At 43.1% G+C, this 17,133-nt stretch overlaps 1 protein-coding gene across 3 annotated transcripts in view; it reads left to right on the top strand.

The window, feature by feature from the left end:
• The window catches only part of EFTUD2 (elongation factor Tu GTP binding domain containing 2), a 46,572-nt gene that overhangs the window by 5,612 nt on the left and 23,827 nt on the right, over positions 1-17,133 (top strand). For all 3 annotated transcript variants that reach the window (XM_077853547.1, XM_077853548.1, XM_077853549.1), the window contains exons 3-9: positions 6,787-6,952; positions 8,089-8,167; positions 10,219-10,294; positions 10,783-10,848; positions 11,620-11,655; positions 13,514-13,604; positions 14,545-14,627. In XM_077853547.1, coding sequence (XP_077709673.1) covers positions 6,787-6,952; positions 8,089-8,167; positions 10,219-10,294; positions 10,783-10,848; positions 11,620-11,655; positions 13,514-13,604; positions 14,545-14,627 — 597 coding nt within the window. The remainder of the gene's footprint in view (positions 1-6,786; positions 6,953-8,088; positions 8,168-10,218; positions 10,295-10,782; positions 10,849-11,619; positions 11,656-13,513; positions 13,605-14,544; positions 14,628-17,133) is intronic.

Genomic DNA, 17,133 nt, shown 5'->3' with positions numbered 1-17,133 from the left:
CATGATACTAACAGTACAGCAGGAAAGCAGAACAGGGGATCCATGGGTGGCTCAGCGTTTAGTGCCTGCCTCCAGCCCAGGGGGTGATCCTGGAGTCCCGGGATCGAGTTCCGCATCGGGCTCCCTTCATGGAGCCTGCTTCTCCCTCTGCCTATGTCTCTGCCTCTCTCTCTCTCTCTGTGTCTCTCATGAATAAATAAATAAAATCTTAAAAAAAAAAAAAAAGTCCTGGTTGGCATCTGTCTTCTCCATTAGGGAAAAAGCCCTTCAAATAAGAAAAAAATAGAATAAACACTAGAAGAAGAAAATTGAGGCCATCTAGGTAAGGTAAAAGAGAGCATCTTGCAGCTTTAGGTGTAGTCAAGTCTCCAGACCCAGATGAATTATTTCCTGGGTCGGAGTGGTGGGGTAAGCTGAGAGAGCCATTGTGGTCATCTTTAAGAAACTGGGGAGTGACTGTGGTGCTAGCAAGTGAATCGCAAGTTTTTTACTTTTCAAAGATGGAGATACAGCACTGCATCAGAAACTACCAACTGGTTAGTGTGATGTGCATCAACGATAAAAATGATGGAAGGAATTTTATTCATTCATTCATTCATTCATTCATTCATTCATTCGAGACACAGAGAGACAGGACCTGGGCAAAGGGAGAAGCAGGCTCTCTGCAGGGAGATGCTCAACCATTGAGCCACCCAGGTGCCCTGATGGAAGGAATTTTAAAAGAAATGATTGTTGAACTCTTAGGTAGTAGCTCATATGAGTTTTATAAAAATGATTTTCTTGGTATGGTTACTAGATTGAGATATAGGTCAGAGGTATACTGTAGATTAGATATTACGTATCTTGATTTGAGCAAGGCAGTTGAAGTTTTTAATTTTTTTATAAGCCAGATTTTTCTTTTTAAAAATATTTTAAAATGATAGTTTTCATTTTACAAGCAATTTGAATACATTTTCATGCAGATCAAATAGATAAAAAGTCTTGTTGGTCCTTATTCCATTTCACTTTTCCTAAGGTAATCATTGTAACTTATGATGTCCTTATGGGAAGAATACCGGGGTTGAGTCATAATGTATTTAGGAGAGATTGCAGCTGATAGAACAGTGAGACCCTAAGAGTGCTGATTAATGGATCACCACCAGAGGTGACATGCCTCAGGCATCTGTGCTTGGTCCCATTCTTTTTTTTTTAGATTTTATTTATTTATTCGTGAGACACAGAGAGAGAAGAGGCAGAGACATAGGCAAAGGGAGGAGAAGCAGGCTCCATGCAAGTAGCCTGATGTGGGACTTGATCCGGGGACTCCAAGATCACGCCCGGAATCAAAGGCAGACACTCAACCACTGAGCCACCTAGGCCTCCCATTCATTAAGTATTTGTAATCACTTACTATTTCCAAAGAATCATGATATGGAAAGAGCTGAGGCACTATCTCTGCTCTTAAGGAACCAACTTTCACCAGGGGAGATGAAGTACAAAAAAATATTTATAGTATGAAGCCGGGAAGGATGGACAAGTACCATTTAAGATTATTTATGATTAGGACACCTGGGTGGCTCAATGGTTGAGTGCCTGCCTTCGGCCTGGGTATGATCCTGGAGTCCCAGAATCGAGTCCTACATCCAGATCCCTGAATGGAGCCTGCTTCTCCCTCTGCCTGTGTCTCTACCTCTCTCTCTCTGTCTCTCATGAATAGATAAATAAAAAATCTTAGTAATAATAAAAAAATATCTAAAAATAAATAATCATAAATAATCTTTTTTTAAAAAGGTTTTATTTATTTATTCATGAGAGACACAGAGATAGAGGCAGAGACACAGGCAGAGGGAGAAGCAGGCTCCATGCAGGGAGCCCGATGTGGGACTCAATCCCAGGTTTCCAGGATCACGCCCTGGGCTGAAGGCAGCGCTAAACCGCTGAGCCACCCGGGCTGCCCTGTTTCATAAGTTGTTTTTTTTTTTTTTTAAAAAGATTTATTTATTCATTTAGAGAGAGAGAGAGAGGCAGAGACATAGGCAGAGGGAGAAGCAGGCTCCATGCAGGGAGCCCGACATGGGACTCGATCCCGGGTCTCCAGGATCACACCCCAGGCTGCAGGCGGCACTAAACCGCTGAGCCACTGGGGCTGCCCAGAAATTTTATTTTTAAGTAATCACACCCAGTGTGGGGCTCAAACTCACAATCCTAAGACCAAGAGTTGTGGGTTCCACCAACTGAGCCAGTCAGGTGCTCCATTCAGATAGTTTTAACTTAGTACTGTAGTAATGGTTAATAAAGAGGGGGATCATTTCTGCCTGGGATGACCAAGAAAGGTATCTGAGGAAGTGACATTCATAGTGGAGCCAAAGACTAAGTAGGCATCTGTAGGGATAGAACGCAGAGTGATTAGTGGTTGCCTTTGTTTTGGGGCATAGAATTGGGGAGTGATTGCTAAAGGATACAGGTTTCTTTTTGGGGTGACAGAAATCTGACATTGTTTGTGATGATGGTTGCACAGCTCTGAGTATACTAAAAACCCATCAATTTTGCATTTTAATTGGGTAAACTGTGGGGATGTCTGGGTGGCTTAGCATTTGAGCATCTGTCTTCGGCCCAGGGCATGATCCTGTAGTTCTGGGATTGAGTCCCACATTGGGCTCCCTGCGAGGAGCCTGCTTAACAAACAAACAAATAGGTAAACTGTAGAATGTGAATTCTGTTTCACTAAAGTTGTTAAATCCTTTAAAGAAAAAGGACCGCTTAGGCCCTATGTGCATGTGTTCACCTCAGTACTGAATGTTAATATCATCCCACTCTCATTCATGCTCCTCAGTATTGTTGCTTGTGCTGTCTCTGCTCTTGTTTAATTAATTTATTAATTCCTTTGTATCTCTTTCTCATACGTATGTATGTATTACCGTAGTGATTGTTGTAGCATGTGTGTGTTTGTCTTTGTTTTTATGAGCTACAAAATGTGAATGGTTTTGGTAATATAAGTACTTGAAGTGGTATCGGTTTGTCTGCATCATTCTGCTTCTCACTTTTGCCACCCAGCATTGTGGTAAGTGATTTGGTTTAGGATCCATCTCTGGTGCTGTGTGTCTATCTGGTCTGGCATCTGACTGCTGCTCAGTAATCCCTGGTATGCATTACTTTCTTAGTGATGGGCACCCAGGTGACCTGCCACCAGCCTTTCCTTGCTACAGATAATGCTGTAGTGGATATTCGCAGATATGTACCCCCTGCACCATGTGAAAATGTCTTTGAGTCAGCAGAACTGCTGATTACAGGATCATGTACATACTTAATGTGTTTATACTTAGTAAAGGGGTTTTTATTAAGTGCAATCAGATTGCTCCTCAGCTTGCCAGGACTAGTCCATACTCCCCACTAGAATGAGCATTCCTGTAGCCTCCTGGTCCACATGGGGATGCACAGATTTTTTTTAAAAAAACATTTTTTATCTAAATGTATTATAGTAAAGAGATGCATAGGATTTTGATAATGGAGACCAGAAAGAAGGAAGGACATTCTCGAAAGAAGTGCAGTGAGTGGGGGGTCCAGAGGTAGTGTGTTAAGAGGAAATGATTTCTCCTCCCAATTGCCAAAGTGTAGTCTTTGGAAGATGGCTGTAGGGGTGAGGCACAGAGGAGGGATGAGACCCTGGAAGGCACTGAGTGGAGAACAGGGAAGAAGAGGTGACATGATCAAACAAGATGCTGGAGCCCTTCCTTTAGTGAATTGGGGGATCAGGAGGCCAGGAGCTCATCACACTGGAAGGGTGCACAGGTGTGGAGTTGGGGGGAAGAAATTGGGGTGAGTGGGATGATTAGTGGAACAGTGGTTATTAACAGACAAATAGAAATGAGAAAAGGACGCTTGCATAGTTTTATTTTAGACTTGTCAGGTTCAAGTTACCGACAGGACACCCAATTGGAAATAATTACAAGTAGTTGGAAATTATTACACAGATCCTCCAATTATTTTTTTTTAAGATTTTTATTTATTTATTTATTCATGAGAATACACAGAGAGGAGGGAGAGAAGTAGAGACACAGGCAGAGGGAGAAGCAGGCTCCATGCAGGGAGCCTGATGTGGGACTTGATCCCGGGTCTCCAGGATCATACCCTGGGCTGCAGGCGGCGCTAAACCGCTGAGCCACCGGGGCTGCCCAGATCCTCCAATTAGATGGAAAATGCATTCAGCAGGATGGGGCAGGAGGAAACTAACTTAATAGCTGTTTGGGGGCCCCTGCTAGTGGGATAGGTACCGCTATCCAAAGAGCTAATGTAAGGTCAGGCTACATTAATAGAAGCAGAGCATAAGGATGGTAGGAAGTGGCCAGTCAGCACACGACTGGAGGGTTTTTGTTCTTTTTAAGAAAGAAGTTGACATGCTGGAATTTGTGAGAAGGGAAACGGGCTCCCACCAATACCTCTACCCACTTCTGTACATCTGTGCTATTTGCCTTCCCTCCTGCTCTTATGAATGATTTGTCTATCTGCTAGAAACTAGGTCCTGTCTCTTCTCACCTGCACAAGACATTCACCCTAGCAGTTCTCCCCTCTCCTGTATCCATTTTCCCTTTACTAGATCATCCCCATCAGCATACAGACACACTGATCCCATTTCCCCCTTCCTATTGCTCTCCTTCCCTGTGCAGCACACTTCAAAAACAGTTTTTGATACTTGCCTCCCACTTTCTCTCAAGCTAATTTCTGTCCTCTGCCTCTTCTGTTCTGTCCCCTGCTCATCAGTGACTTCTGTCCCAGACACTGTCCTCATTTCACTTGACCTCATCTGACCTGATCACACTCTCTTTCAAATCCCCTCTTCCATTGGTTTCTATGGAACTCTCTGGTTTTCCTTCTCCTCACTGGCCATCCCTTCTCCATCTTTGCTGCTGGTTCCTCCCCATCTCCTTGACCTCTAAATGTCAACAGACCCCAAGGCTCCTTTCCTCACACCTCTTCTCTTAGTAGGCTCACTCCCTGGCAGTCTCATCCACTCTGTTAAATCCATTCTGTTCACTGAGGGCTTTCACATTTCTGTGCTGTTCTTCCCACCCTGGCTTCCTTGCTAATCTTGGCCCAGATCCTTTGCATTTGTTGTTCCAGCCAATTAGAATACTCTTCCTTAGCCACTTGAAGAACTTTCTCTCTTCCTTCAGACTTTTCCTCAAATGTCATCACCTCTTCCCCCCCCCCCCATTGCTATATTATTAATACTGGAGAAGTGCCTGGCACATAGTAAGTGTCCAATAAGTATTTGTTGAAGGGCACTGGGTGGCTCAGTCAGCTAGCTAAGCTCTGACTCTTGTTTTGGCTCAGGTCATGATCTCTGGGTCATGAGATTGAGCCCCGTGTTAGGCTTCACATGGAGTTGGCTTTAGACTCTCTCTCCCTCTGCCCCTTCCCCTGCTCACTTGCACTTTCTATTTCTAAAATAAATAAATAGGGCAGCCCGGATGGCTCAGCAGTTTAGCGCTGCCTTCAGCCCAGGGCCTGATCCTGGAGACCCAACTTAGGCTTAAGTCCTACGTCAGGCTCCCTGCGTGGAGCCTGCTTTTCCCTCTGCCTGTGTCTCTGCCTCTCTCTGTGTCTCTCATGAATAAATAAATAAATCTTTTTTAAAAAATGCTTTTATCATCCCAGAAAGAAACCCTGTACCCCCTAACCATTGCCGTGCAATTCTCCCATTCCCCCAGCCCTAGGCAACCACTAGTCTACTTTCTATCTCCATAGACTTCCCTATTCTAGATATTTCATCTAAACAGAATTATACAACATGTGGCCTTTTGTGTCAGGCTTCTTCACTTGCTATCATATTTTCAAGGTTCGTCTATATTGTAGCAGGTATAAATACTTCATTTTATTGCCCAATATTATTCCATTGTCTAGATATACCACATTTTATTTATCTAGTCCTCAGTTGATTGACATTTGGATTGTCTCCACTTTTTGACCATTATATATAATGCTTCTATGAACATCTGTTTATAAGTTTTTGAGTAATACAGATTTTCGTTTGTTTGGGCATATATTAGCGAAATTGTTGAGTTGTATGATAACTCTGTGGTTAACATTTTGTAGAACTACCAAACTGTTGTCCAGAGTGGCTGCCCCATTTTACATTCCCACCAGCAGTGTCTGAGGGTTTCAGTTTCTCCACATCTTCACCAACACCTGTTATTTATGTGTCACAAAGGTGACACATAACTGTTCTTTTTCAAAAACAGTTCTAGGGGAATGCCTGGGTGACTCAGCAGTTGAGCGCCTCCCTTCAGCCCAGGGCATGATCCGAAAGTCCTGGGATCAAGTCCTACATTGGGTTCCCTGCATGGAGCCTGCTTCTCTGTCTGCCTGTGTCTCTGCCTCTCTCTCTATGTCTCTCTCATGAATAAATTAATAAAATGTTTTAAAAACAAAAACAGTTCTAAAAGGTATGGACTTGTTCCCAGTTTCTACCTCTGGTTTCTGACTTCTGCCCTTGAAGAAAGTTATTTTTCCCCTTAAAAGGGTGTGCTGTGATAAGCCATTTGTTTTTTCCAATCTCAATCCACTTGTGGTCCGGTGGCCCACGTTTAAAAAGGGGCCAACTTGATACAGGAGAGCCATCGGTAGCCATGGCTTACTGTGAAAGATCATGCAAGAACAGGACCTGTCCTGCTGATTCCTTGGCACAGAACTCAAAATAAGAAGCTGTCAAGCCCAGGGATTCATTGCTGTTAACTTGTATAATGTAGACAGTCACTGAAAAGGAAGGATATACACCTCTCCTGACCTCCTCCCCTCTCTTGCTCTTAGATGGACGATGACGATGATGACGATGATGTAGGAGATCATGATGAGGACCACCCTGGGATGGAGGTGGTGCTGCATGAGGACAAGAAGTACTACCCCACAGCTGAGGAGGTGTATGGCCCCGAGGTAGAGACCATTGTTCAGGAGGAAGACACCCAGCCTCTCACCGGTAAGTCAGGAGGCACTGGGTTGGGAGAGGTGAGATGGATCCTAGAAAACTTCAGTTCATAGCTGTCGGCAGTGTTGAAAGTTCAGTAAATGAATTGATTGGCTTCTCTCTACTATTTTCAGGTACTGTTTCTGGATTGAGATTCCTTCCACCCTGTTTTAATATTCAGTATAACTCTTAGCTTGTTACTAAGCAAATGGGAGTTACTTCCTTATTTACTGAATATCTATTTAGGTGCTTAAAGATTATTTTTGTTTGTTTTATTTTGGTTTTTTTGGTTCTTGTTTTGTTTTTTATGTAGGCTCCATGCCCAGTGTGGAACCCGGTGTGGAGCTTTAGCTCACAATCCTGAAATCAAAACCTGAGCTGAGATCAAGAGTTAGATGCTATATGTTGGCAAATCAAACTTCAATAAAAACAAAAAACAAAAAAAGAGTTAGATGCTTAACTAAGTGCGCCACCTAGGTGCCCCAACTTAAAGACTTTTTTTTTTAAGGTCTCCCTCTGGTGTTACCTGTAATAATCCCAGCTCCTTTAACCAGTCTTCATAGTGCTGATTTTCCACTTCTTTAATCCTTTTCATTGATCTTCTGGGAAGTGGTTAGATTTTATAAATGCAAGGAGAGGTTTTGAACTGACATTGACTTCAGCCTATATCCAGTCCCTCTCCCCTCCTGCCACAAAATGAAGTCCAAACCCTTTAGTCCACAGTTTGAGATCCTTCACTGTCTTGTGCCAGACAGCATTCTCAGAACTTATCTCAATGTATGAGTGATCCTTGATTATAACAAATTGATGTCACATATCATACATTCTGAAAGCTCAGTCTAGGGGCGCCTGTGTGACTCAGTCGGTTGAACGTCTGACTCTTGGTTTTGGGTCAAGTCATGATCTCAGGGTCATGAGCTCAAGCCCTGCGTGAGGCTCTGTGCTCAGTGGGGAGTTTCTTGAGATGTTTTCTCTCCCTCTTACTCTGTTCTCCCCCCCCCCCCCCCCGCCGTGCTCGTCCGCGTGCTCTCTCTCTCAAATAAATAAATCTTATTTTAAAAAAAATGAAAGCTCCGTCTAATGGAATGGGGCTCTGCATTTTTATGTTTCATGCCAACCTGTACATCACTCCTTTTTTTCTCCCCTAGAACCTATTATTAAGCCAGTGAAAACCAAGAAATTCACTCTGATGGAGCAGACGTTACCTGTCACGGTGTATGAAATGGAGTAAGTTATAAGGTCTCAGTGTGGGTTCATTTTTCTGTGGAGGTAGGAGGTAGTTTATGGTTGAAGTACCTAGTAAATTGTAAAAGTAAAAATCCTCTCCTACAATTTGCCAGAATTTTCCTTGAGCATACATGTTTGCTGGAATGTGTAGAGTCCATCTTAACTTTTCTCCTGCCTCTCCTTCAGATCTCAGCCTTTTCTCTTCCAATTCTTTAGTTGGGTATTAGAAGCTGGCCTTTGAGACAGAACTGGGGATTGTAATCATCAATGTTGGGGCAACCAGAGCCTATTTTGACTTGGTGAGAATGCTGTTTGGGGAATATAACAACTCTTTATTATGGAAAGGAAATATTCTACATGTGTAGAGTACTTTAGATTCTTTGTACTGCAGACTTTCTGAAAATATTTTCATTGATGAAATGCACTTGTAAGGTCCTCATATATTGAAGTGCTTAGAACTCATTTATTAGATAATGAAACTTTTCTTTGTTTTAAACATGTTGAAATCTACTGTGTCTAAAAGAGTGGGATCCGGGCAGCCCGGGTGGCTCAGCGGTTTAGCGCCACCTTCAGTCCAGGGTCTGATCCTGGAGACCCGGGATCGAGTCCCACGTCTGGCTCCCTGCATGGAGCCTGCTTCTCCTTCTACCTGTGTGTGTGTGTGTGTGTGTGTGTGTGTGTGTGTGTGTGTGTCATGAATAAATAAATAAAATCTATTTAAAAAAAAAAAAAAAAGAGGGTCCCGGGGTGGCTCAGCGGTTTGACGCCTGCCTTTGGCCCAGGGTGTGATCCTGGAGACCTGAGATCGAGTCCCACATTGGGCTCCTGGCATGGGGCCTGCTTCTCCCCCTGCCTGCCTGTCTGTCTGTCTCTCTTTGTTTTGAAGAATGAATGAATGAATGAATGAATGAATGAAATTAAAAAAAATAAAAGAGTGGGATCCCTTCTGAAATGGTCAGCCCACCTGCCAACATTCAGCCATTTTTGAAACAACTTTTCAATTATCTTTAGAACTTGCTTCAGATTCCTGTGTGTTCTCAGTGGTGGTTTTTAAAATCTCCAATCTTTTAAAGTGGGCTTGATATTTCAAAGAGTCAAAGTCCTCTGAATTAATGTGGTAAGCAAGAAAGTGCCGTTCTGATCAAGATGGAACTCCTCAGCATCATTAATGAGATGGAGTTTTCTCAAAAGTTTTGTTAACTAGCTCTAAGGGCAATTTCTTTCTTTCTTTTTTTTTTCTTTCTAAGGGCAATTTCAAAGGAGAAGCTGGGGTGCCTGAGTAGCTCAGTCGGTTAAGCGTCTGACTCTTGATTTCAGCTTGGTTCACAGTCTCAGGGTCATGGGGATTGGGCCCCACATCAGGCTCTGCACTCAGCCTGGAGTCTGCTTGTCTCTTTCCCCCTGCATCCCCCTCCCCTCTCTGCTCGCTCATGCTTGCTCTCTCTCGCTCTCTCTCTAAAATAAATTTTAGGGATGCCTAGGTGGCTTAGCAGTTGAGCGCCCGCCTTTAGCTCAGGGCATGATCCCACGGTCCCGGGTTCAAGTCTCACATCGGGCTCCTTGCATGGAGCCTGCTTCTCCCTCTGCCAGTGTCTCTGTCTCTCCGTGTCTCTCATGAATAAATAAAATATTTTTTAAAAAATTTATTTTTAATCTTTAAAAAAATAAAAGAGAAACTCTCAAAGTGATTTTAAATCCCCTTTGCATCAATGAAATAAATGTGTGGTATCTAATCTGAGGATTTTGAAAGGGACAGTGCTGGTGTATGTGCGTGCATGTGTCCTTATATTTGGTTTTGCCTTTCTTGCTTACTTTTGAAATCTCATGATTTTGCTCTTGAAACCCATTTCATGGGTTGTGTCATGTCATGGATAAGTCTGTTCCATTTCCAGAGCCAAACCCATATAGATGTAGAAATTCACATCTGCCTCTGAGCATTCTCCAGTTGGTCTGAAAATTGTTCCTGACAAAATTCATGAAACACTTTTGTACCACTTCCCATTTGGAAGCTTTTGCCAAAGTCCCTTTTCTCTTTTCCTTTCTCCTTTCAGCTTCTTGGCAGATCTGATGGATAATTCAGAGCTCATCAGAAATGTAACCCTCTGTGGCCATCTCCACCATGGCAAGGTGAGAGAACTTTCAGCTACTTGGAACACGATTTCTCTTAGTTTCTGCTCATTTATTCAGGCCTCAGAGTCACAGTTGGGGTTTGAGGCCATCATGATGGACCTCTGATAATGGGGGACCTCCATGCTTAGTGTGAAACTGTGCTATGAAATTCTAGCTTTTCCTGAACAGTGGATGGAGCCTGTTTCTAAGCCACTTGCAGCCTTGTGTCTACATCTGTACAGAAGAGGAGAAATTGAGCCTTACTCTCATTTTATAAGTTTTCATTTCCTGGGGGAATGCTTGTCCAAGAAAGATTTCATCTTTCATTTGAAGATAATCCTATGGCTTCAGTGGCTTCAGTATTAATCCCTTGCTGTCCCATAATCCTCCTTGCTCTCCTCTTCCTCTCTTTATCCCTAAATTAGGTGGTGTTTTGGGCACTGAGGGAAGGGTAGAGTAGATTTTCCTTTGTGCTTGGCACATCTTAACCTTCTCTTCTCTTTCAGACGTGTTTCGTAGATTGTTTAATAGAGCAGACTCACCCGGAAATCAGGAAGCGCTATGACCAAGATGTAAGTAGAAATTCTGTGGAAGGTTTAGGATGAACCATTCAGAATATACAGGGGTGTCGCTCTCCTTCCCCTTCCTTCCCACTCTCATTATAAATAATGACGCCTACAAAGCGCTGCTTTATAATTGTAATCTCTATTCATAGCCTTAAAGAAAGTAATTTTAACTTTCTTAGGAGACTAGAGAATATTAACCTGTAGTATTTTTGGATGATCTGTTCTGCACTTGGGATCTTTCCTCTGTTCTGATATATCCTGACTTTTATAGCCTATTCTTTCCTGTCATGGTATTAATAGCCTACTCTATAAATATAATACAATTGGACCTTGTTGTTTTCTGTGATAAATTTAAATGCCTGTGAATGAGGCCAAATGTGGCTGCAGGTCTCAGCGCAATAAATGTTCCATGTCTGCTAGATTGAGTGTTTTGACGTGTGGGGGGTTCCATAAAGGCTGGATGTGTCTCCCTTTACTACTTTAGGATTCAGTGCATTTGATAGAATTTAGCTCTCTCCAGCCATACCTGGTCCTCAGGGACCACCCTGACCCCCTCCTACCCAACCCCCCTCCAAAAAAAAAAACATCCATCCGGGAGCATTTTCTATCTGAGAGGACCTTGGTTTTTCTGTAGGATACCCTTCTGTCTTCCATCTAACCTCCTGAGACAGAAACCCTTGGGTTGGGAGCTGGTGGAGGAAAGTGATTGATGGTTTGTATGGGAGAGGAGTCTGGAGTCAGGTGGTAACAGCACTTCATTTTTTTTTTTTTTTCCAGCTATGTTACACTGACATCCTCTTCACAGAGCAGGAGGTAAGTGTGCCTGGGGAAATCTAACTGCTGCTCACACCAAACCCAGCAGGAGTTTTTCAGGGAATGTGGGGGAGCCTTTATGCTAACACTTTGCTGTGTACCACACCCCTCTCTCATTGCCACCTCACACCTCTTTATCTTGCTGCTTCTCCCAGTCATCCCCTGATCTAGTACTTGAAAGAGAGCAGGGCAGGCAAGCCACAGAGTAGGGGGAGGACCTTCCTGCTGTTGACTGGATTTAATTTGGCCCAGTAGGGCAAATGCTAAGAGGTGATGTCTAAATTTATGCTGTAAGTGGGGCACCTGGGTGGCTCAGTTGGTTAAGTGTCTGCCTTCAGCTTAAGTCATGATCCCAGGGTCCTAGGATTGAGCCCTGAGTCAGGATTCCGGCTCAGCGTGGAGTCTAGTCTGCTTCTGCCTTTCCCTTTGCCCTTTCCCCCTGCTCATGCTCTCTCTCTCAGATAAATAAATAAAATCTTAAAAAACAATTTACACTGTAAGTTATACCGAAACTCAACAGAATTTTTTAGATGACATCATCCTTAAAATCTAGAAGATGATTCTATCTATATGATGATCTCTTTCCTAGGAGTAGTTTTTCTTTGAGAGTAGGTTCCTTTGTCTTTGTGCTTCTCTTCTGTGTAAAGCAGTGAGCATACATCGCTGTCTCGTTCCAGCTGGTGGGTTTTTTTTTTTTTCCTATCTGGATCTTTCCCCTACTCCCTGACCCCTGTCTTTCCTCTCTCCTTTATTTCTACCTCTTTTTCTTAAATAACCGCCTGGAGAGCTCAAGTTTTTAAGTGTGGTTTACTAAATGAAATTTGAACAGTGCAGGCTTATGACGAGTAATCAACATTTTATCTATTGTGTTTTAATATGTTCAGCTACAGTTTTTGTTATAACTTTTTTAAGTCGGCTCCACCCCCAGCATGGAGCTCAGAGTGGGGCTTGAACTTAGAACCTGAGATCAAGGACAGCCCAGGTGGCTCAGTGGTTTAGTACCACCTTCAGCCCAGGGTGTGATCCTGGAGACCCGGGATTGAGTCCCACGTCAGGCTCCCTGCATGGAGCCTGCTTCTCCCTCTGGCTGTGCCTCTCTCTCTCTGTGTGTCTCTCATGAATAATAAAATCTTTAAATTAAAAAAAAAAAAATCCTGAGATCAAGAGTTGAATGTTTAACCAACTGAGCCACCCAAGTGCCCTAGCTTTTTCTCTATAGATTTTTTTAAAAGTAATCTCCATCCATCAATATAGTACTCAAACTCAAACCCCAAGGTAAAGAGTCTCATGTTCTACTAAGCCAGCTAAGAGTCCTTCTTATTATAGCTTGTGTGTGTGTGTGTGTGTGTGTGTGTGTACACTTTTTGTTTTTCAAGGTTTAATTAAGAATTCCTACAATAGATCGCCTGGGTGGCTCAGTGGTTGAGTGGCAGAGGGAAAAGCAGGGAACCCCCACACGGGACTCGATCCCAGGACCCTGGAATCACACCCCGAGCCAGAATCAGACACTCAACCGCTGAGCCACCCAAGCATCCCGATGCTTTAGTTATTATTTTTGTTGGCGGTGTATAAAGATGGGATAGTAGGGCACTGGATTCACTGTTAGGTTAATCCTACTTTATTTGCTTGCTCATTTTTATTTTTGTTTTTTTAGTATTTGAACCAAACTCTTGCAAAAATGATGTTTAACACCAGTAGATTTCGTCTTCAAGGGTCATTCTGGTTAGAGGTCTAGATAAAAATCATACTCAAGGAGAGACATCAATGTAACTTACTAGCAATAGGCAAGCTCCAAGAGCAGAAGGAAGCCCTCTTGCATAGGAAGAAGTCTTGACCATTCTGTCTTTGTGACTTTCAGAGAGGTGTTGGCATCAAAAGCACTCCTGTGACGGTGGTCTTGCCAGATACCAAAGGAAAATCTTACCTCTTCAATATCATGGACACTCCGGGTAGGATGTTCCTTTTATTATCTGGACCTTTCCCTCTTTGTTTTTTGTGTTCTCACTCTTTCCAGAACAGAACAGCATTTCATTGTTGTGTTTACATTCCCTTCACTTCTTCTTTCATTGAGATAATTTCCGTTTTCCACAGTCTCCTTTGCTTCTGCCTAATTAATTAGCAGGCATTGTGCACCAGGCTTTCTATTTTGTTCCCCTCTTTGCTCTTCTCTAAAATACTTAAATATGGGGGAATTTCATTCATTTACTCATTTCAGCCTGTGTCAGGCCCCATCCTAGGCACTTGGTAACAAGGGTGAGTCAGACATGCCCCTGGCCTCAGGCATTCTTAGTCTTTTGAAGGAGGCCATGGGGTTTACACACAAACTAATGACATAAAGGTCATCATAGGAGCAGCATAAACCTTGTGCTGTAGCTGACTCTGTCTTCATCTTACGGAAAGGACCCACTCAGGGCAGAGTTTTAAATAGAAAAATTGGAGTTTTGACACATGGACCTTCTCACCTTCAGGTGCCCAGTGCCTTGGAACATCTCAGCCCCTGTCTACCACCAGCAGCACCTTGCCAGGAATTGTCTCCCATGCACCAGGCCCTTCTTGCCCATTCTGCCTCTGAATTGTCCTGTGCCCCACAGAACTCTGCTTATTGCTGTTGAGACCAAGCTGAAGTGTGAATGTTGATATGTTATGCCCTCCCAGGGCATCCAGAACACTTCATTCTTTTTATGTTTGGGGACTTAGCGTATGAAAGTTTAATCCAAGCATGTGACTAACTGATGGAATTTTATATACCTACAGGGAGCTGTAGGGAAAGAGAAAGGGCGTTTTGGGGGGTTTGCATGCTTAGCAGCATTCCCTTAGACCACCTACAAGTTAATTGTGCTTCATCCTGGTATCGTGCAGGTAGTGACTTACTTGGTATTTGTTTTACAGGCCACGTGAATTTTTCTGATGAAGTCACAGCTGGCTTGCGCATCTCAGATGGAGTTGTCCTTTTCATCGATGCTGCTGAGGGCGTGAGTCTGCTTCTACTCTCTTATGACCCCTCCTCCCTGATAGGTTGCCCCACTCAGTGCCAAGAGCAGAGTGAGCTGGGAGTCAGAGAAGATTAAAGTCTGTGGGATTTTCTTTTCTTTTTTTTTTTAAAGATTCTATCCAGGGGACACCCGGGTGGCTCAGCGGTTTAGCGCCTGCCTTCAGCCCAGGGCATGATCCTGGAGTCCCAGGATCGAGTCCTGTGTCAGGCTCCTTGCTTGGAGCCTGCTTCTCCCTCTGCCTGTGTCTTTGCCTCTCTCTCTCTCTCTCTCTCTCTGTGTCTCTCATGAATAAATAAATAAAATCTTAAAAATAAATAAATAAGTAAATAAAGATTCTGTCCACCCATTAATGAGAGACACAGAAAGAGAGAGGCAGGGCAGAGCAAGAAGCAGGCTCCATGCAGGGAATCTGATGTGGGACTCGATCCCAGAACTCCAGGGTCACGCCCTGAGCCAAAGGCAGACCCCCAACTGGTGAGCTACCCAACTGTCCCAAGTCTGTGGGATTAAGGCTCATATTTGTTCTGATATTAAGGCAGAATATAAAGTTTAAAATGAGTCCTCAGTATGAGTCCCTCCCTCACTTCTGCCCATTGAAGCTCAAAGTGATAGGACTCAAAATAAATGACAAATGTAATTAAAAGAGAAGAAGGAGAGTATATTCATGTAAATGGATTTTAAATGTTAATGAATTTTTCTAAACTGGAGAGATTGAAGTTAAAAAGCCCAAAGTGTCTTTAAATATTTCCAAATTGAAAGATAATTTGGCTAACTTCATTCATGTTGTCATTGGTGAGATAGCCAAAAGAGGGAGCCAGAGTTGCTTTTTCTTTTTTTCCCCTAATTGACTTCATTTGGGAATAATTTCAAATTTATTGAAAAGTTGCAAAAACGATACAAGGAGTACACTACCATCTGCTTTGTGATTCTCTGTACACATACTCACACGTGTGTGTATTTTCCCCTTGAATTGTCTGAAAGTGGAATACTTCCGCAGGTTAGCAAAGAAAAGGACATTCACTTACATGACCAAAATACAGTTAACAAAATCAGGGCATTTAACATTGATACAGTATTGTTGTGTGAATCTTTTTCTCTAGACCTTATTGAATTTCACTAACTGTCCCAGTAATATCCTTTATAGGATTTTTTTTTTTCCCGGTCAAGGATGCTGCCTAGCATTTAGTCCTCATGTCTCCTTAGCCTCTTTTTTTTTTTTTTTAAGATTTTTATTTATTCATTAGAGACACACAGAGAGAGAGAGAGACAGAGACACAGGCAGAGGGAGAAGCAGGCTCCACACAGGGAGCCTGATGCAGGACCTGATCCCGGGTCTCCAGGATCATGCCCTGGGCTGAAGGTGGCACTAAACCGCAAGCCACTGGGGCTGCCCTCTCCTTAGCCTCTTAATTGGAACCATTCTGTATCCTTTCCTGGTCCTTTATGATGGCATTTTTGAAGAGCATAAGCTATATTTGTTTTGTAGAATGTCTCTCCATTTGGGTTTGTTGAATGTTTACTGATGATTACATTCAGGTTATTATTATTATTATTATTATTATTATTATTATTATTTTAAGATTTCACTTATTTATTTGACAGAATGCACACCCACAAGCAGGGGAAGTGGCAGGCAGAGGGAGAGGGCGAAGTAGACTCCATGCTAAGCAGGGAGCCCCGTGTAGGGCTGGGATCATGACCTGAGCCAAAGGCAGATGCTGAACTAACTGAGCCCCCCAGGTATCCCTTTCCACATTATTTTTGGCAGGAATGCTGCATAAATGTAGTTGTGTGTTCTTAGTCCATTGCATCAGGAGGCCCATGGTGTCACCTTATTCCATTACTGGTGATACTAATTTTGATCGGTTAGTTGGGGTGGGTTTGCCAGATTTTCCTACTGTAAAGTTACTGTTTTTCTCTTAGTGGTACATATGGAGCTATACTTTGAGCCTATATATACATTCTCTTTTTCAAACTTTGCAGGTTAGTTTTATCATTTATTACTTTTTTAAGGGATCCCTGGGTGGCGCAGCGGTTTGGCGCCTGCCTTTGGCCCAGGGCGGGATCCTGGAGACCCAGGATCGAAGCCCACGTCGGGCTTCCGGTGCATGGAGCCTGCTTCTGTCTCTGCCTCTCTCTCTCTCTCTCTCTCTCTGTGTGTGTGTGTGACTATCATAAATAAATTTAAAAAATCAAAAATAAAAAAAATTTTATTACTTTTTTAAAAAAGATTTATTCATTTCAGAAAGAGAGAAAAAGCAAATGCGTGTGAGCAGGGGAAGGGCAGAGGGAAAAAATCCCAAGCAGACTTTCCACTGAGCTCAGAGCCTGACAAGGGTTCAGTTCCACAACCCCTGAGATTGTGACATGAGCTGAAACCAAGGGTTAGACACTTAACTGACCAATGTAAATGCTACACCCAACATGGGGCTCAAACTCACAACCCAGAAATCAATAGTCACACTTCACCAGCTGAGCCAGCTAG

This window comes from Canis aureus, chromosome 16 (assembly GCF_053574225.1).
Source record: "Canis aureus isolate CA01 chromosome 16, VMU_Caureus_v.1.0, whole genome shotgun sequence".
NCBI classification, from domain to species: Eukaryota; Metazoa; Chordata; class Mammalia; order Carnivora; family Canidae; genus Canis; species Canis aureus.
Note: the sequence above shows the minus strand (reverse complement) of the source record. Positions and strands in the feature narration are given on the sequence as shown.